The 20,226-nt window shown below is 53.6% G+C and overlaps 1 protein-coding gene across 3 annotated transcripts in view; it reads left to right on the top strand.

Moving 5' to 3' along the window:
• Window positions 1-19,409, top strand: part of HPS4 (HPS4 biogenesis of lysosomal organelles complex 3 subunit 2) — a 27,609-nt gene extending 8,200 nt beyond the window's left edge. Inside the window, exons 5-15 of one of the 3 annotated variants that reach the window (XM_019814859.3) lie at window positions 1,355-1,462; window positions 2,098-2,214; window positions 4,064-4,158; window positions 6,331-6,403; window positions 7,310-7,346; window positions 8,286-8,382; window positions 8,901-9,792; window positions 15,010-15,142; window positions 15,635-15,743; window positions 16,438-16,448; window positions 18,175-18,302. In XM_019814859.3, coding sequence (XP_019670418.3) covers window positions 1,355-1,462; window positions 2,098-2,214; window positions 4,064-4,158; window positions 6,331-6,403; window positions 7,310-7,346; window positions 8,286-8,382; window positions 8,901-9,792; window positions 15,010-15,142; window positions 15,635-15,743; window positions 16,438-16,447 — 1,671 coding nt within the window. In that variant the 3' untranslated portion in view covers window position 16,448; window positions 18,175-18,302. Of the gene's footprint in view, window positions 1-1,354; window positions 1,463-2,097; window positions 2,215-4,063; window positions 4,159-6,330; window positions 6,404-7,309; window positions 7,347-8,285; window positions 8,383-8,900; window positions 9,793-15,009; window positions 15,143-15,634; window positions 15,744-16,437; window positions 16,449-17,671; window positions 18,078-18,174 lie in introns of those variants that run through there. The other 2 variants (XM_019814858.3, XM_003994757.6) reach the window with 2 other exon arrangements.
• Window positions 19,410-20,226: the final 817 nt, after the last annotated feature.

A 20,226-nucleotide genomic window follows, 5' to 3' on the forward strand; every position in this document is an offset into this window, starting at 1 on the left:
TTGAGAGAGAGAGAGCGCACATGTGCATTCACGAAAGCAGGGGAGGGAGAGAGAGGAGCCCAAGTAAGGTCCACACTGTCAAGGCAGAGCCAAACATGGGGCTCAATTTCATGACATGACCTGAGCCCAAATCAAGAACTGGACACTTAACCAACCGAGCCACCCAGGTGCCCCCGTAGTTGTAGCTTTTAAACTTAGGTCTGTAATCCCTCTTGGGTTATTATTGGTGCGTGGTGTGAAATAGAGTCAAAGGTCCTCTTTTTCCATATGGATATCCAGTGGTTCCAGCACCACTCTTGACAAAACTCTCCCACTTGGCTTCTTTTGGCTCCTTTGTTGACGATCAGGCGACCACGTCAGTGGGGGTCTGTTTCTGGGCTCTGTTCTTTTCCATTGATCGATCGGAAGATTCTGTACGAGTACTGCACCGTCCAGAAATCAGATAGTCCACGTCTTCCAGCCTTATTCTTTTCCAGGGCGGCTTTAGCTATTTTATATTCTGGGTATCAGTATGTCAGTTTCTGGCGGTGGGATTGTTAGAGTTGCATTCGATAGGTTAATGGATCAATGAGGGAAGAAATAAGCACCGTGTGCCAGACCGTGGTAAGCCCTTGGGTTGCATCAGTGAACCAAGCAAAGATCCTGGCCTCAGTGGAGCTTACAGTCAGGAATTTGTCTTATGTCAGGGTTTGTTTGTTTCTTGGTTTCTGGTGATTCCCTTTGGAAAGATCCCTAGAGGTTGAATGACTGGGTCAAAGAATACAGACTCTTCTCAGGCTCTTTCAATATGCAGCCGGATTGCTTTTTGACGGAGTACACGTTTCTCTTCTGCGGAACTGAGCACCGCGGCACTCTGGAAGTCTAGAACTGTGTGATGATTGGTTTGCTTCCTCTCCCGAAGCAGTTGGTCCAGCTCGGGAGATGAGAATGCCATTCACGAAACAGTCAGAGTCCCGTCCAGCGTTTGTAACAGAACCCGCATTAAACACCCAGTGTGTGACTAACAGTCCTGATAATATAAGGGGTCAGCAAAGAGGTCTGCATTGGTCAGAGTGACCTGAACGGGCACCGTGAAGGTGCTGGAATCTGCAGTGGGTGCAGAGGGGATGGGTGAGCCTTGGACAGACAGACAGAAGAAAGGCGGACATTCCAGGTTGGACAACTTGAGTAGATACAAACAGCACTTACTCTCTTGGAGACCAGCGGGGCTGGAGTGGACACGGTAGGCCTGGTGTAGACCCATCCATTTTCAACGGGTCATACCTTCTAGCCCTGTGGAGCCCTGGATGCCGGGATTCCAGGTTTGGACTCAGAGCAAAGGAAGATGCCTGTCTCCTGGTTTCCCTCTTTCTAGGTGCTGGGCTGTGCTGTGGAGCTCCCCGACGTTAGCTGCAAGCAGTTTCTGGATCAGCTCATTGGTGTCTTTAATTTTTACAATGGGCCCGTCTCTCTGGCTTACCAGGTATGAGGATGGTGATGAGGAGTCATGTGCGGACTTCTGCAGCAGGTCCGGGATCGCCAGTGCACAGCATTGCTCTAGGGTCTCTCGTACTTTTCATAAACACGTCACATCCTGCGGCAACGTCAAGGGCCCCAGGAGTCCCTCCTAGGTGCCTTTGCTCCCCAGTGGTGTAGGTCACATCCACTGCGAACGTCTGTCCCCATGTCCTCCTCCCTGGGACGGCTGGAAGACCAGGTTGCCCCCCCACCCCCAGCACGAGCTCTGGGTCTGTGGTGGGTGAGTTATGGGGGGGAGGGGTCCCGTGTGCCTGATAAGTTTAAAACAGGCCCTACCTTCTGGCCAGTTTCCTGTGTCAGGAATGATTTATTTATTTATTTTGAGAGAGAGCACGTGGGAGAGGGGCAGACAGAGAGGGAGAGAGAATCCCAAGCAGTCTGCGTGCCACCAGCACAGGGCCTGGCGTTGGGCTTGAACCCATGAACCGTGGGATTGTGACCTGAGCCGAAATCAAGAGTCAGACCTTCAACCGGCGGAGGCTTCCAGGCATCCCATGATTTTCGTAGTAGTAGGGATCCTTGCCAAAGGGGGTGTCTCTCCAAATCTTGGATGCTGACCTCCAGTGGTTTCTGTTGTAGAACCGTTCTCCGGAAGACCTGCACGCTGCTTGGGACACCTTCATTGCTCAGGTCCTAAAGAACACCAGTGACCTGCACAAGATATTCAACTCCCTCTGGAACCTGGACCGAACTAAAGTAACACCCTCCTTCCCCTTACCCATTCCGCCTAAAGGAACAGAGCTTCTGGACATTTTCTTCTTCCCTTTCTGTGACCTCTCTATCCAGAGAAGAGACTAGAACGTGTCATTTCTCGGTGGGGAGGGGGAGGGTTATTAAGACCCGTGCTCCGCTTCCACGCTGCCGCTCGCCAGCCGTGTGAACTTGGACAGCCCAGGTCTCCTCTCAGAGCCCCGGTTTCCCAACCTGCAAACTGCTGTTGTGGTATGCCCGCTCCCAGGACTGTTTTGAAAGTACAGTGAGACCATAGCTAAATTGGCACAAAGTAAATACTCAGTAAAGGGTGGTGTTATTTTGCTAGTGCCCCAGAAGTGTTGGACTCTGGCATCTGAAGGTCCCCACATCTTTTTTGATGTGAGTATGATACAGTTGACTTGTATTCTCACCATCAAAAATGCCCAGTGTGACTTTTAGTTTAGTTTAGTTTAGTTTGAAGGAGGGAGTGCGTGAGCACACAGGGAAGGGGCGGAGAGAGAGAGAGGGAGAGAGAGAATCCCAAGCAGGCTCTGCACGGTCAGCACACAGGCGGATGTGGGGCTTGAACCCACAACCCATGGGATCTTGACCTGAGCCGAAGTTGGATGCTCAACCAACTGTGCCTCCTAGGCACCCCCCCCGCCCCCCGCCCCCCACCCCCAGTGGTACCATTTTACAAACAAGGTGTCTCTGTCTGAGAGGGAGTCCTTGGGAGCGTTTCGTCCCGGAGCCGCTCCATTGGCCACTGGTGTTCAGTGACACATAGGCAGCTTGTGTGGTTGGCCTGACCACCGACGCTGCCTGTTGCTCAGTGGCCTTGATCTTGGTGAACATCACATCCTCATTGTCAAGGCCAAAGGGAGACGCGAGGCTGTGCCCCCTGAAGAATGGTCCTCCTGCGCCCCAATACCTGAGGAGGCGTGTGGGCTGCGTCTCACCACAGGAGTCAAGAGGGTCCCGTCAGCGGGCAGGTGGGGTCGTGGCTGTGCCTTCACATAGCGTGACTCTGGCTGGAATCGGAGACGGGCTTTTCTGGCTCCAGTTGGAGGGATTTTCAGAGTTGGCCACAGAGCTTTGCGGAATGGCTGGCTGGGACCGGGCACTGTCTTGAGGCTTGAAAGAGCAAACTCAGCTCCAGAGCTTGCTCCCTTGGCACTGAACTCTGACCACTATGGTGCTTGCAGGTTCTAGCTGTCAGCAGGTAATGGGAAGAAGCTTTTAGCTACTGCTGGCGACTCTTGACCGGGTTCAGATCCTCTTCCGGTATTCTTAGGGACTTCTAGGCAATGGACTCCTTGCAAGGAACGTCGAGTTGAGGATTATTTCCCTGAGTGAGAGACCTTGATGCTTTCATTTTATGTGACGGGACAGAGTTATGGGACTTGGTGGGATACGAAACCAGCTCTGTGGCTTGTGCTTGAGAGGGAGGGGAGAGGAGGGGGTGTGTGGCTTTACATGGTGCCACGCCGTGTGTTTGAGGGGTGGGCTCCCGTCTCCCACTGCCTCCTGGTCTCAGCATCCGTAGTCCTTCTCCTGAGGGAGACCTACCTTGTCCCCACGAGTGGCCGTGTGCCGTATTCGCTGCACCTCCTCGCTTCTGCAGAAGCCTCCTCGTTCCAGGAATCGGGCATTTCGTGTCGGCCAGGGTTCCAGATACAGAGAGGTGGAACGTAGACCCAAGTCGTGACACGGATTTTGCCACGTGGCACATTGTCCTTTTCCTCAGTTTTGGGTTAGGACCTGTCCACGTGTTCTATGAAGCCCCCTGCTCTCTCCACCTTTGCCGATGGTGAGCACGCTGATTTGTGGGTGTGCCTCTTGCCCTGCATAGGTGGAGCCCCTGTTGTTGCTGAAGGCAGCCCTCATTCTGCAGACGTGCCAGCGCTCACCTCACATTCTGGCCGGCTGTATCCTCTACAAAGGACTGTGAGTAACGCCAGCGTCTCCCCCACACCCCAGCCCCCTGCCACCGAACCAGACTGGCCCGGCCTCCTCCAGATCACGGGCCGGGAGCCCCATCCCTGGCCCGTGCCAAGAGGGCTGCTTTGGCAAATGTCAGATAGTCGAGATTTGACTTAGGGCACATACCTGTCTTTTGGCCACACTGGGAAATTGGCCATCATGTCCAGAAAAGGGCTAGGAATGTAAAAGGCACATTTTAGAGAGATCCGCGTGAGTCTTGTGATGGGGCGTGCCTTTATAGTCATCAGTCTACAAAGTGCTGACTCGGGGCGCCCCAGCTTGCTGACAGCACTGGAGGGGAAGGGGTGTGGGAGCCTGCTGCGGCCCCCTCCCGCTGCCTGGGGCCCTGCTGCCCTTCCGTGGCCGGTTCTGCACAGCACAGAGCGGCCTCACCTGCTTCTGCTTGGGCTCCTGCCTGCCGCCTGGCTGGGTCCATCTCTTGCTGGCCTCTGAGATCTCCCCACACCTCTTCATGTGGTTGAGGGCATCAGAGTGAGCCCGAGTGCCCGAGGGCCCCTCCACGTGTGGTCTGAGGCCACTCTCCTCATGGACGGCCGCTGCTTGTGTCCAGAGCTTTCTGATGCCTGGATGAATGTGTGACTGGGGAAGGTCTGGGGGCCTGACAGCCTGGTGGGTTTCCAGTCCTGGCCTCGGACAGGTTGCTTGCTGAATTTTCTCTACTGGGAAAGAACCTTTGTGGAGAATGAAAAGAGAGGGCAGATGTGAACAGACGGAGCACAGGCCCTGCTTTCCGGTGGCCCTCGGCATGGCAGACCCTCATGCTTTCCCCGTTGTCTCATTATGATGGCTCTTTAAAAAAAAAATTTTTTTAATGTTTATTTTTGAGAGAGAGCCAGAGTGTGAGTGGGGGAGAGCAGAGAGAGAGAGGGAGACACAAATTAGAAGCAGGCTCCAGCATATGACCTGTCAGCACAGAGCCTGATGCGGGGCTTGAACCCACAAACTGCAAGATCATGACTTGAGCTGAAGTCAGATGCTTAACCAACTGAGCCACCCAGGCGCCCCTCTCATTATGATGGTTCCGAACCTGCTTGTGGTGCCTCCAGGCTCACCAGTGGCCTTGCATCAAGAATGGTGTTTTCCCCTTATGTTGCATTTGTGGTGTATTTTTAAGTCAGACACCTAATGCACGAACGCGTTTCTGCTGCTGCTAGCAGTTTGATCTGTATGCTTTGCTTCTCCATGTGGTTCCAGTACAACGTCACAGATGTTGCTTCTGTTTATTTTTGCTGCCTCTGTCAACGGGCCCATACGGTTCCTCAACGTGTACAGTAGAGATTTATCAGTCCATGCTGATCCACTTCATTCTTGTAATTGCCGCACGGTTTTTGGTATTACAGCTGTGCCGTGATTCACTTCACTGCGTATTCTTTTCGATGGACATTTAGGTGTTCATCCATTTTGTGACTATTTTACCATTTTTTCTGTAGCACGTAACTCTTTTTTTTTAAGTTTATTTATTTTGAGAGAGATTTAAATTTTTTAATGTTTATTTTTGTGTGTGTGTGTGTGAGAGAGAGAGAGAGAGAGAGAGAGAGAGAGAGAGAGCACGAGCGTGGGAGGAGCAGAGAGAGAGGGAGACACAGAATCAGAAGCAGGCTCCAGGCTCTGAGCTGTCATCACAGAGCCCAATGCGGGGCTCGAACCCATGAACCATGAGATCTTGACCTTAGCCAAAGTCAGATACTTAACTGACTGAGCCACCTAGGCACCCCTATTTTGAGAGAGATATAGAGAACGAACAGGGGAGGGGCAGAGAGAGAGAGGGAGACAGAATATCAAGTAGTCTGTAGAGTCTGATGTGGGGCTCGAACTCACAAACTGTGAGATCATGACCTGAACCGAAATCAAGAGTCAGATGCTTAACCGACTGAGCCACACAGGTGCCTCTGTAATGAATACTCTTAAGTATGCATCTTGGTACAAGGCAGGTCAAAGCGTTTGGACATTCTGAAGTTAGGTAGGAATGGCCAGAGTGCCCTCCATAAGGGCTTTGTCAGCTGAAACTCCCACTGGCTGCGTCCCCAAGACCCTCGCCAACATGGGGTGTTAAGAATCCTGCAGTGTATTTTGTCTCACGGTGTCCTTGTTTTTGTTCTTGCTCCTGTGACCTAGGATTGTTAGCACCCAGCTCCCACCGTCCCTCACGGCTAAGGTCCTGATCCATCCAGCTGCACCTCGGCACCAGGTATTGTAAAGTCCACCCACCTGGCTGGGATGCTTCGTCCACAGCCCTAGTCTCTTAAGCAGAAAAATAGAATTTTATGTGCTGTGATTTCAAGGCATTTAAAAAAATGCATAACCTTGAAGGAAAATATACCCAAGATTAACAGTATTAGCTTGTGGGTGAGGGAAGTCTATGTGATTGGGGAGCTGATTTTTGTCTCAAGTACAATTATATAACTTGAAACATGAGTTTTTTAAAAAGCCACTAAAAAAGAAAGAAAGCCACCGTTTCTTAGGAGCGAAAGTCATGCTGGCCGGAAGAGTTTTCGTTTTTTTGTTTTTTGTTTTTTTTTTTTGTGGGTTGTTTGGGAACCTTCGGATGAATTGTCTGGAAAGCTCTTTTGAGAAAATTCCCAGTTTCAGAGAAAATTAGGCTTGTCACCTTGACTGTGAATCAGAATAAACAAGAGAGATCTAGCACAGCATTTGGTTTAGGTCACATCCTTTATCATGAGGGTCCCGGACGTTTCTGTATTTGTTATGGTGGAATGTGTGTGCGTTCCACGCCGGGGCTGCGGCAGGCGGGGGAATACCACGGCAGGTGAGTTCTCCCGAGGTGGAAAAGACACCGGGAATCCTCGCCCTCATTCCCAGAGGAGGGAAATAGATCAGACCGTGAAGCCTGATGTGCGTTTGCGTGGAGCCGCGGCCTGGGGAGGCGCAGGTTCTCGCCTGACCCCGGCCGTGGTGGAGAGCAAGCAGCTTGGGGGAGCTTCTGTGCCGTCTGCTTCACTGCTGGCATGTGGCCGGGGCAAGCGTTCTGGGCCTGGCTACATTTTACGAGCAGATGGCACCACACAGTGCCGATGATTCGGTCCGGAGGAGAAGGCGGAACCCGGAGCCAACTTCTGTGTGTGTTTATTTTCAGAGAATACCTGCAGGAGGGGGTGCCCTGCAGGAACATGGTAAGTAGCAAGGTGCATCGCTGCCTCTTGAGAACATAGCCTTTTATGCTGCCTGTCCCTACACAAGTCACGGAAGAGGCCCAGCGGTCCCGTGCGTTACTTCCTGTGCTCAGAGATTAGGGAAACAGACTAGAGCTTTAAGAACAAAGTTACCCTGGGCGCCTGGGTGGCTCAGTCAGTCAAACATCCGACGTCGGCTCAGGTCATGACCTCACAGTTCGTGGCTTCGAGCCCCACGTCAGGCTCTATGCTGACAGCTCGGAGCCTGGGGCCTGTTTTGGATTCTGTGTTTCCCTCTCTCTCTGCCCCTCTCCTGCTTCCACTCTGTTTCTCTGTCTCCCAAAAATAAGTAAATATTAAAAAAATTTTTTTTGTAACTTAAAAAAAAGAACAAAGTTACCCATCAGAATCCTAGTTGTAAAGCTCCTGAGTCTACGTGTACCTTTCCAATCCCTGTTTTCAGATGCTCACCACCTCATTGTCAGGACTGCCCAAACGAGGTCCAGGGGATCATGGTTACAGGAGACCAAGAGAAACAGCAGTTGCCAGAAAGACCTTCTGCAGGATGTAGGGGCATTCCTGAGCGGGTGATTTTGTTTTAGTTTGAAGCATAAGTTAGGGCAGATCCCTTTTGTCAGTTGGAGGAGATTTTTCCAGCTTTTATTCTGTTTTTGTTCGTTTTTTAAGTGCCAGTAGCTTTTCTTCCCCCAAGTCACCTTTATCCACAGTGAGGAATAAAGCTGCCCACGAGAGCTCCCTCCCCACCGGGCACAGAACTCTAGCTGCGGTTTCGCGTCTTTTGTTCTGGGCTGAGGAGTGTGTCGGGGCGGCTCTCCCAAGTCAGCGTGTCGTTTGGATGGGTCACCCCAAGCGTAGTTACTGTCCCTCCATCTTCCCGGCCCATGGCAGAGCCCTGTCTGTGTTGCTTTGTGATTCTAGGAGCGGCACTCCCCGCAAATGTCCAGATCATGCCTGTGTTCCTGACCAAAGAGGAAGCCATCAGTCTCCACGAGTTCCCAATGGAGCAGGAAATGAGGTACAAACAGGCCAGCCTTCCATCTTCCCCACGCTCCGCTATGGAAGGGGCACCTGGGGCGGCTGGCCTCGCGAGATGGGTGTGGGTTTCAGGTCCCAGCTCTGCCGCTTACCAGCTGTGTGACCTTGGGCAAGTCCATTCCCTGGCTGTAAATCGGACCCAGTAATAACCTACTTCACAGGCTCGGAGTCAAAATTGGAAATAGTGTACGTACAACATCTAGCGTAAGGCTCAACTCAGAGTAGACTTCCAGGCGGGGTGGCTCTCATTCAGCAGGGGCCCTGCCGTTGCCAGTACGCGGTCTCGTAGCACCGCGTGAAGCCCCGAGGGCCAGACATCGCCTTACTTTTACTCCTGCGGATTGACCACGATGGCCTCTTGGGCTCTGTGGCCTTGGGCACCCACTGTCACCGAGGGCCCTGCTCTTTAGAGAAGCGATGCTTCAGTCTCCCCCGGGGAAGGGCATCTGTTCTGCCCTCAGTCGGGCGCCCCTCCGTCACGTCTGTCTGGTTTGCTAGCTTGGCTGCCCCGCCGGCCGGACTCCAGGAGCACTCAGCCCAGCATTGGAGCACATCTGCCCCCACCGAAAACGCCACTGGCCACGTGGGATCTGCGGCCTGGACGTTGGCAACCACTCCCGAGCCTACGGGTCCTGACGTAGCATGGCCAGATGGCAAGGGGGAGAACAGGCGCTTGCCTGGCCGTGATCTGGAGAACGTCAAGCCTACAAGACAGCACAGCCCGGCCAGGGACAAGGGTCCTGGTCTCCGCGGCTCCCTGGCGAGGGAACCTCGTCTGCCCTGGGCGGAGGAGGAACCGGACTTGTCTGAGATCCACATTCCAGAAGCTCGGGAAACAGGAATGTGCCCGGGTTATTTTGCCCTCCCGAGTACGTGTGCCCCAGATGGTGGCAGTCCTTGCTTTGAGGAATGTGCCAGTGACTCTGGCAGCCAGGAACCCAAGCCGCCTGATGCCCTCAGCAGCTTCCTGTCTCTGTCCACTCCTGAGATCCGCCCCCAGAACGGAGCCCTGGAGCGGCACAATGACCTTCCAGGGGACAGCAGCCCAGCCCCCTCTCCCAGGGAAGACCGCCTCCCTGGAAGGACGAGCAGGCCGTGGTCATGGCCTTGCTCAGACTCGAGGCAGGAAGGAACCATGCTTCCCGTGGGCGAACGAGGCACAGAGCAGCCTGTTGGGGTTCGTGACAGCCGCTCAACACCCGGCGGCTCTGACTTGGCAGAGTCTCAGGACGACGGTCCCTCTGCAGACAGAAATGACCCGAGGTCAGCCCCCACATCCCGTGAGGGGCTTGTGCCGATGAACCTCTACACCCACGATGTCAACGGGCTGGTGCTGTCCCTGCTGGCCGAGGAGCCGCTGCTGGGCGACGACGCAGCCATCGAGGAGGTGGTGAGTGTGCACAGACCTGTCTGCTGGGAGGGGACGGGCAGGAAGGTGCTCCCCTCAGGGCTGTGCACAGGTGCCGCGTGACCTTGCGCCGAAGTCCCGCTCTACGCGGAGGGGATGAGGGTAGTACCTACGCCCTGGGTTCGTGGGGACGAGTCGTCCAGCGCAGAGCACAGTGCCGGGGGCTGGGGTGTCCAACAGGAGTCCGTTCTCTGGCCCTTCCCTGCTTCCTCCAGTTTCCCAGAGCGCAGGGCTGCGATGCTCTGGTTCCCCCTTGGCAGTGTGGGGGGTACTGGCAGGTGGAGACCGGGAGCACAGCCGTTGTCGTGCGTTCCCCCCCACCCCCCCCACCCCCCGTCCCCCAGGGCCTCACTTCCCAGCCCGGGCACCTGCGGGTTCTGTGTCGGCTGGAGTCTGTCCTCTGCACGTGCCACAGCCTGGGTGGGGAGTGTTCTGGAGGCTGTAGTCTCCCTGCACCGAACTGCGGTGATCTGTAGCTCCTTCCTAAAGGACCTTGGACATCTGAAATGCTGACTGGCTCCGGAAGGCTCCCCTTCGAGCATTCCAGCCCCTTCCCTGCTTGTAGCAGTGAACTGACCTGCTCCGAGCTTGGAGCTTAGGCCCACACTGGAGATCCAGTTGCTATAGTAACAGTCTTGCCTTAGTTGGCAGAAGTTGCTGCAGGGCAGATGGTGTCCTGGGGCTTGCCTTGTTTTTGTTCTTAAATCTATATTATTCTAAGCTGATCTCATTAGCATGCAGGGCTGGTGACCCTCCATAAGTGAGCGGGTCACCTTGGAGCACAGAGCGGGGAGGGAAGGCAGCTTCCTCTGCACAGAGCCCCGAGGCAAGCCGCTGCCCCTCTCCAGCCCTGGCTGGCTTATCTCCCCGCTCCACAGACCCCGCAGTACCCAGGGCGGCCTGTTCGCTTCCTGCACCCTCCTTCCCGGCAGCTCTGAGTGACTTCTCTGTCTCCTTCTGACACTGCACGGGGACGCATGGTGGTGGTTCTGTGGGCGTCCTCTCCCTGATGCCTTGGTTTTCATGGCCTCTTCTGCTTCGTGCCAAGCCGTAGACAGGTTGTTTTGAAGGCCCAGCATTCAGGTGCAGTGAAGTGGATATGATACCTTTACTTTTCCCCCACCAAAAAAAAAAAGAAAAAAAGAAAAAGAAAAAATAGCACAGGCTGCTCCTGAGGAAGGAAGTAGATTAAAATGTATTCTGCATTCACTGTATGCTGAAGCCTTTACATCTGTTACTGCAGCCAAGCCTGAGAACAGCACTGGGGGTAGTAGGCACTGTAATCCCCGTTCTACCAGGAAGAAAACAGCCTCGTCGGGAGACCCGATGGGAGTGGAGGGTCTGGAATTTTTGTTCGTTCCTCGTCTCGCCGCCCCCGCCTGTCTGTTCCCCCACTGATCTGACCCTCGAGGGGTCTGACTTGGTTTATCACGAGCAGGTCCTCCATATCAGGACAGCGGCCTCTGTGGGCTTTCATGCAAAGGAGAAACAGATGGGTGGGCCCCAGGAAAGAGAGGCAGCTTAATGAAGAAGAAAAACTCGTCTTTTCTAAAAAGGGTCAGGAATAACTTTGATCGGCTTGCCGTTTTGAGAGCAGGTTTTGTTGACCAAGCCCAGAGGTTGCCTGTTTTATAATTGGGAGAGATGTTTTATTGCCTTTTTGTCCTGGGCCTGCATCCAAAACACTTGACCTGATTTCCCTCCAGACCCTCTGTTGCTGTCTAGAAAAGCCAGTCCCCTGAAGAATGGTAAACTACAGTTCAGATGTGGCAGTGAGGACACCCCCTCCCCCGCCCTCTTTGAAAGGGCTCCTTGGTCACGTTACACACCACCAGGTCATCCTCGTGCCATTTGCCAACTCGTCTTTCAGCAGATGATCTGCCACCTCTTCGTGTTTGCCTCGGCCGGGGGTGGGGAGCAGGTGGAAAGGGGTGTGGGGGAAGCCGCTAAGAGAGGTGGGGAATGGTTCAGAGAAAACGGAGTACGCTCACACCAGGGGGCAGCATAGAGCCACCAATAGTTTCCTTCTCAAAACCCAAGATAATCTCACCGACCTTCAAGTACAGTGATCAGATCAGTTGTTCATCGCTACAGTAGGACTTTGAGCTGTCTGTGCACAGTAGATGAGGCTTGAGGTTAGTGCCACGGTGTTAGCACAAAATACCTCATGAAAATGCACCTGTCCCCCGTGAAACTAGTGCTTTGGGTGAGTGCATGTTATTGCATCATTTCTTCAGCACATTTTGGCACACGCTGACATTCAGGCCCCTTGCTTTACCGTGGATTAGAAGCTGGAGGGTCCAGGAATCAGCCCAGCTTCATATATCCTGGGGCCGTCGTGGGGATCACGTGTGTGTTAGCATATATCAGGGCTTGGCGAACTTGGAATGTAAAGCAAGACCTAGCACATATTTTCAGCTTTGTACAATTATTCGGCTTTGCTCTTGTAAGACAATAACAATCACAGACAATACGTAAATAAACGTAGTGGCTGTGTTCCAATAATACGTTACTCATGGATACGGAAATTGGAACTTCGTATGATTTTCATATGTCACAATATTATTCTTTTAATTTTTTTTTTCCTAGCCATATAAATTTGTAAAAACCATGCTTAGCTCTCAGGCTCTATGAAAACAGGCAATTGGCTGGATTTGGCACCCGGGCCATGGTTTGCTGACCCCTCATATAGATGACAGCATTGGTTCCCAGTAAAAACTCGTCTGCATATCATTTGACACAACATCGTGTGAATATGTGTTTTTGCTTAAGTGATTTTACCTTGACTACAAGTTGGGCAGAAAATTCCAGAAGCAGAGTTCAGTACCCACAGGAAAAACTCGGGTTTTAGCACACCTCACTTTCTGTCCCCATTATCCCCTCCTTCGGGCACCAGCTCAGGATGGAAGGGATGATGGTTACGAGGTTCCTGAGGTCCAGAAACTTCCAGCGAGGCTGTAGTCTGATTTCCTGGTGACGGGTTGTGCGGGTGTGTGCGCCCATCTATTCAGATAGGCTCGTTAGCATTGGTGAAGGGCTGTGTCTGTTATGCTATAGCGATGATTGGACCAGGAGATCCCTGAGCATGGGTCCTTTGACTTTTTTACCACGCACCTCAGTTTAAACGCAATAGCCCATAAGTGGGATGTGCTTGCATTGGATCTGCCCCTTTATCTGCTCACTGTGTTGATGTTTATCTTGTACCTACTAGGGCCTGGCACTGTGCTAGGCGCTGGGGATATAAAGGTTGAACCCTTGTGTGCAGATGTATTGCCTTTGAAAATCACTTCTTTTTTTTTTTTAATTTTTTTTTTTTTTACATTAGTTTTTGAGAGACAGAGCACAAGCGGGGGAGGGTCAGAGAGAGACGGAGACACGGAATCTGAAGCAGGCTCCAGGCTCCCAGCTATCAGCACAGAGCCTGATGCGGGGCTCGAACTCACAAACCATGAGATCGTGACCTGAGCTGAAGTCAGACGCTCAACCAACTGAGCCACCCAGGCGCCCCGCAAATCACTTCTAAGACACTCAGAGAGAAGAACTAACATGAGCCCAGTACACTTCCAACTCTGTACTTTTCATGTGTGCTTATTTTTCTACATGGCTGTTGAGTAACAGTCCACAGACGAGTGGTGGTTAAAAGTGCCCATTAAAAAGATCCCTCTTCTTTGGCGATAACTTTCGCTTTCTTGACTCTGTAAAAATGCCTTTCCCCCAGGGTAGCACTTTCAGAGCTTACAGTGGACTTTTATGTGTGTTATTTTCACTTACTGCACTGAACAGCCCTGTTATCATCCCATTTTGCAGATGGAAAAAAAAAGTGAGACAGAAAATTCAGTTAACTTGCCCCTGATCATCTGGCTAGGATGAGCCACCTGCTTCCCCGGGGCGGCGGCGGCCTTCTCATGACCAAAGCAGCCTCAGGACAGGGGCGGGAGAGGGCCCTGCTTCAGACCGAGTCCCTCAGGCTGTGACCAATGTATTTGGTCAAGTCCAAAGCGGAACTCAAAGACTACCAGACAGCCGTTGGAGAATGATATTTGACGTTGCAAGAGAATAGTTTTAAGGATGGAGAGCATAGTTCATGCTGTATCATTAAGCTATAAAACTCATATCAATCATTATTTATGGTTTGATCCCATTTTTATTCTATAAAGAAAGAATCCTACGGGGCACCTGGGTGGCTCAGTCGGTTAAGCGTCCGACTTCTGCTCAGGTCATGATCTCACGGTCCGTGAGTTTGAGCCCCGCATCAGGCTCTGTGCTGACAGCTCAGAGCCTGGAGCCTGTTTCAGATTGTGTCTCCCTCTCTCTCTGCCCCTCCCCTGTTCATGCTCTGCCTCTCTCTCTCTCAAAAATAAATAAATGTTAAAAAAAAAAAAAAAGAAAGAATCCTACAAAATGGTGTAGTTCTGTGTTCTCAGCTGTACCTGCACGTGACTCGTCCTGGGAGGTTGTTTTAAAATGCAGGTGGTTGGGCCTCCCCTCCCAGACAGCTTTCCTCAACCAGATTCCTCCTCTGAACCACAGAGCACAGAAGTCCATCTGACCCCTGTTTGGGGGTGTGGTTGGTACTATTCTAGACGCCCCAGAGAGAGGCAAACTCACTGCAGACGGGGGGGGGGGCTTCTCAGCCCAGGCTCCTGGCGAGAAGCACTGGGGGTGGGTCCGGCCACCCGTGCTGTGAAAATGTGTGCCCGGGCGGGAAAGTCACGGTCAGAAGATGTACCAAGATGCCGGCAGTGGCGACGACTGTGTGGTCGGGTTATGGGCCATTTTTCTCTGCTTCCTTTTCAGCTTTTCCGTTCACCTGTCTTCTGATTTTTCTGCCATTTTAGGAAAACATCAAAACATAAGGGCAAGAGTTAGTACTTCCCTAAAAACCGGTAAAAACGCCGGTCAGAGTCCTTTCTTTTTAAGTTTACTTATTTATTTTGAGAGACAATGTGTGTGCACACACATGTACCAGCGGGGGAGGATCAGAGAGAGAGGGAGAGAGGGAATCCCAAGCAGGTTCCGCACTCTCCACGTGGCGCCTGACTCAGGGCTTGAACTCCTGAACCATGAGATCACGACCTGAGCCGAAACCGAGCGTTGTGTGCTTAGCCGACTGAGCCGCCCAGGCGCCACCCCAAGGGTCGTTTTTGCTCAATCGGATGGCCACGGGGATATTCCTAAGTCTCCACTGCCCGTCCGCAGTACCACAGCAGCCTGGCGTCCCTGAACGGGCTGGAGGTCCACCTGAAGGAGACGCTGCCCAAAGACGCCGCTGCCTTCCCCAGCAGGACGTACAACTTCATGCATTATGACCGCATCCAGAACGTGCTGACCAGTAAGGAGAGGCGTGCGGGGCCAGGGTGTCTCCTCGCGGTGGGGGGTCGGGGGGGTGGGGGGGGGTGGGTTCATACTCGGGGCCGGCGCCCCATTGTTGGTGCTCTGCCCAGAGTTGTGGACCGCGGTTAAGAGGCTGCTTTCTCGCTTGGAGCCAGCTCCCACTGAGTTTAGAATCCGCTTGGCAAACACTCCCTTACTCATTTGTCTTTTTTTGGTTGTTTCTCCAACATTTGGAGAGAAGCACACACATGTTCAAATATCTGTGATAAGGTTTGCCTCAAAGCGGTGGGATCCATGGGCGGAAACCCGGCGTTGCTCATTCACAGGGACAGCGCGTGCTGCGTTGCATGGTGGCAGCCGTAGGTGGCCGGCACCCTGGGCCCCTGCGCCCGTGGCCGCGAGCCACATGCTCTCCCAGCCTACAGTGCCGGGGGTGGCCCGGTCGGCCGGGGGAGTCCCCTGCCACAACCTCTGTGTCCTCTTCCACAAGCGAACCTGCCACAGGTGGCCACCGCCCAGGACCGCCGCTTTCTCCGGGCCGTCGGCCTCATGCACTCGGACTTTGCCCGGCTGCCTGCGCTGTATGAGATGACCATCAGGTGAGCGTCCCCCAGGGTCCCTCTTGAAGTCCTGCACCCAGAGTGGCCTTCCCAGGGGTCCAGGCCACAGCCTTATGCATCACGAAATGAACATTCCAGTGCTTCTCTTTGGGTCTGCTCCCCTGCCCGCCGTCACCTCCTGTCACGCTTTCCCACGTCCTGTATTTTCTGGGGACTTGCCTGGGGCTCGGACCTGCTTTAGACGATAAGCTGCAACAGTGAGGAAAGCTGAGGTCCCCACTGCCTTGTGGGAACAGGGGGCCTCTGTCCCTTGCCTGGAGCGATGCCTGAGTGCTGTTGCTGCCATCTGACCTGAGTCATGTGCTTACAGCAAAACAGACTGACCCGAATCTGTGAAGTAAAACATTCGCCTCCCCTCACCCGCCACACACCCAAAAGATCCCCACAGATAATCGTTTGGTGTCTCGTACTCCAGGTTTTGTTGTTTGGGGTTTGCTTTTTTGCTTATAAAACATAGACGGTCAGTATTTTCATTATGCTAATAGCTTTTCTTCTAGAAAACAGGATCACACTAACGTGCTGTTTTTACAAGTTTCTTTTTTCATTTTATGATGTATCCTACCCATCGCCATGTTGGTAGGTATAGCTCCATAAATTAGCATTGTAATTTATAGTATTTAACCAACTGAGTTCTCCTTTCTCTCCCTACATGCTTCTCTAATGAAACCGGTAGGAGAACATAAGGCAAGTTAGAGGGCAGAAGGGGAGGGTCCACTGTATGTCTGTGATTCCACCGAATCCTGGCAACGATTTGGGAAAGTGCGTTTTTTCCTCTTCATTGTATAGATGCAGATACCGAAGCACAAAAAGGATCAGCAACTTGTCCCAGGGTCACATTCTGATTAAGGGGCAGAGCCAGGATTTGAACCCACGTCTCTGACTCTGAAGTGCCCACTGTGTCCCCATATTTCCAGTTCAGGGGCGGGCAGGGTGGTCGAGAGGGAGGGGCACGGGCGCTGGACTCCCACAGACGCACACGGGGGCCTCGGCCGTCATGGTGACGTGGTGCTAATGCCCTGTACCCGGGGATCAGTATTTCAGGATGTTTTCCCATAATAAATGTGCCTCCTCTGGCTTTAAGTCAGAGCTGCCCCAAGCTGGCAACCTAGAGGGACATTTACAGTCACTGGTTTGGGAACCGGTTGTGTCAGGGTGTGTGTGTGGGGGGGGGGTTGTTTAGAGAGGGATGGAAATGAGTCAAATGTCAGCTTGGGATGTATTAACCACCTTGTGGCCCTGCGGTATTTTGGAGCCAAGTGGGGTTTTGTGTTGGCATCTGTGGCTTATTTTAATAGTAACAGAAACAGCGGCCACCATTTCTTAACCACTCACCATGTACTAAGCAGTTTCTGTGTGTTTTCCTCATTTAGTCTCAAGGAAAGTCTCAGCGATGGGATTCACTGTTGTCATATCCATTTTGCAGATCTGGGACTTAGAGCTGGGACTCAGGAGGAGTAACTTAGCCAGGGGGCACCCAGCTAGGAAGCCACGGGCCTGGGATCATGCGTGTGTGAGCCCAGCTCCAGGCCTGTAGCCACCAGGCCGCGGTGCTCCCTCCGGGTGCCTATGATGACTCGTCCGTGACTCATCCCGCTGTCTAGCAAGTGCCACAAAACACGTAGGCCAGGTGGACCCTTCTGGCCCCTTGAGGTCCCAGAGGGGGAAACTGGAGGAAGACAGGATTCTCCTTCTACCTCCCCTGGAAGCAGCAATCCCAGTGAGCTGGGCCCAGGGTCCCTGACTCCACTCCCTTTTACTAGACTTGGAGAAACTGAGGCCCAGCGGGGAAATAGTCCGAGACAGGCAGGATCAGGGAACCAGGTGGTTGCCTGGCCCCGGAGTCACTTCCTCCCTAGTGGGTCCTCCTTTGCCCGGGCCCCTCACCTCTCCCTCCGCTTCTGTGACAGGTTTCCTGTCACTTGATGTCACAGCCCTCTCCTCTGCCCTCACTGCCCCCACTCATCCAGCCGCCTTCCGTGGACACTGTCCGTGCTCGTCAGCCTGGCGGCATCGCCCAGCCCTGCACCTCCGGGTGCCCTCGCCGCTGCTGTGTAAGGCTGGGTGAGAACTGAGCCAGGCTGCCCGAGAGCGCTTGGCGGAGCTGCTCTGCTGTCAGCCAGACGTGCACCCGCCAGCGCAGTCCTGCACTTACCCTAACCTCGGGCTCTGTGGCCAGGGCCGCCACGGACAGCGCCAGCCTCCAGAGAGTCGAAAGGAAGGAAGACAGCTCTTGGCACCGAAGCCTGGAACTCGAGTGCGCAAGTCGAACCCCGAACCGCGGCAGCTACCCCCCTGCCCCCCGCCAGCATTTGGCATCGCTGGGCCCCTGCCGAGCACCTCCCGAGGTCTCTGTGTGGTCAGAGGCCTGCCCAGGCAGCCTGGGACCGTTGTCTTCTTTCTTCCCCCTCAGAAACGCCTCCACGGCCGTGTACGCCTGTTGCAGCCCCGTCCAGGAGACTTATTTCCAGCAGCTGGCGGTGGCGGCACGGAGCTCCGGCTTCCCGAGCCCGCAGGACGGCGCCTTCAGCCTCCCCGGCAAAGCCAAGCAGAAGCTGCTGAAGCACGGGGTGAACTTGCTCTGAACCGGGCCGCGGCAGGAAGTTCATCACCCCAGGAGAGGATGAGCAAGTCGAATAGCAAGTTGCGCCTTCTTGAAAGTCCCTCTGTTCTAGTTTCCTCGGCACATTCCCCTTGTAGGAACATGATGATACGTGCATGCGTGTCACTCCTTTTGTAGGTTGGGGCTTGAGCAGGTAGTTCTTTGGGTCAGCGGACCTAGAGCACGCAATAAAGGGCTTTGTTACGCTGGCCAGGTTGCGGCTGGGCCGGGTGCTTTTGGCTCCCAACCAAAGAGGGGCAGGGCCAGGTAGTTGTCCCGTCACACGCGGTCTTGGGCACCTGTCACTTTTCACTGCTATTGCATCTGGACCCTAACTAGTACCACGAGCATTTTCTCTGCAACCCTGTTGTCCTGAGTCCAGGGGGCGGTGTGAGGCAGGGCTGCAGGGGTAGGATTTGTCAGCCAGCAGACCGAACCCCCACACCTCAGGTAGGTGTTCTTTGGAGTGGCCCCCCCGGGGGGTCTGGACGCGCAACGCAGGGAGGCAGGGATGCCAGAAGCACCTCGTTTGCATGCTTCTAGAACTATATTCAAAACCAGGAGTTTTGTTCTGTTCTTTGGAACACTCACAGTGGGGGCAAGTCTTGATAACATGGGAGGGAGCCTGGGGTTCTAAGGTAGCCGTGAGCCCCGGGAACTGGGTGATGGCACACCGGGCCGTGCGCCTTTGGTGTGACGTGGGCCATGCAGCTGGCCCCTCTCCAGTGAAGGTCCTCAAACAGGAGTTCTCAAAACAGGGCAAAAGCCAAGCTGTGCTTTCCAGCGGTGGCTGCATGAAAGGGAGCAGCATTCATCCGTGTTCCCAGGCCCATGCTCCAGGCAGAAAGTTTACAATAATGTGATACAGAACACAGGATGAGATCTTTACCAGGGTCTGAACTGTTTACTGGGAGTACCTGAGACTTCCGTTTGGAAACTGCAATGTTAATAGTTTCATGTCAGTGAACAAGTGCCTAATGTTTGTGACCGTGTCTTGTCTTGAAAGGAGTTGCCCAGGGCTAAAAATAAAACAGCCCAAAATGCTATTGAGTTGTGAGTCATGGTGACTTCTCTAGTGAGAAAGTTAAGGTAAAGATATTTTGTGTGTGTGTGTGTGTGTGTGTGTGTGTGTGTGTGTGCACGCACATGCGCCCATTTGGCACGGACGCAGTTTGCCATGCCTGAACCGACGCAGGCAGGTGAGTGCGGGCGCACTTCAGAATGGTCTGTCCGTGAGGGTGACCGGCCGCAGCTGCTGTGCCAGGTCAGCGTGGCTGGCCCAGCACACCAGGCCCAGCCACCCTTCCTTTCACCTTTCCCTGGAGTTCCTGCTGCCACTGGCCGGCCTACAAGGGTCCTGTTCCCAGATGGAGGAGGACCATTCCCCAAGCTAGGGCAGACATGTACTGTCCTACTGCTCCGCTAAATTTAACAAGAAGAAATTCACTATGGGCCTCTGTGCCAGCCTGCCAAGGAACCTTCCCATGACTGATGGACACACCACACAGTCCTTTCCTGCTGTGGGGTGTTTTCAAATAGCCGTGCTTTGCCTCTTGCTCGCTGGGACACCAGAATTCCGAGGGACCCAGCTCTGAGCTCAGGGGCATCACAACCTGTCACGTATTGAAACGGGGACAGAATTTGGAGCCCGGAACCCATGGTCATCTGCTTCCTCACAGCTCAGCTAACTGCCCGAGTTCAAGGACTCTTCCAGACCGGATCTGTTTCACGAGCAAGTTGCTTGGCTTTCCTAGATGTCATGCCATCTGCAGACCTGAATCTTGCTGGGTTTGCTTTCAGGAACTCTCTCTCCTTCTACATTCTCAGGGCTGCCATTGAGCCTCAAAAAAAACCACTTAATAC

This window comes from Felis catus, chromosome D3, assembly GCF_018350175.1.
Source record: "Felis catus isolate Fca126 chromosome D3, F.catus_Fca126_mat1.0, whole genome shotgun sequence".
NCBI classification, from domain to species: Eukaryota; Metazoa; Chordata; class Mammalia; order Carnivora; family Felidae; genus Felis; species Felis catus.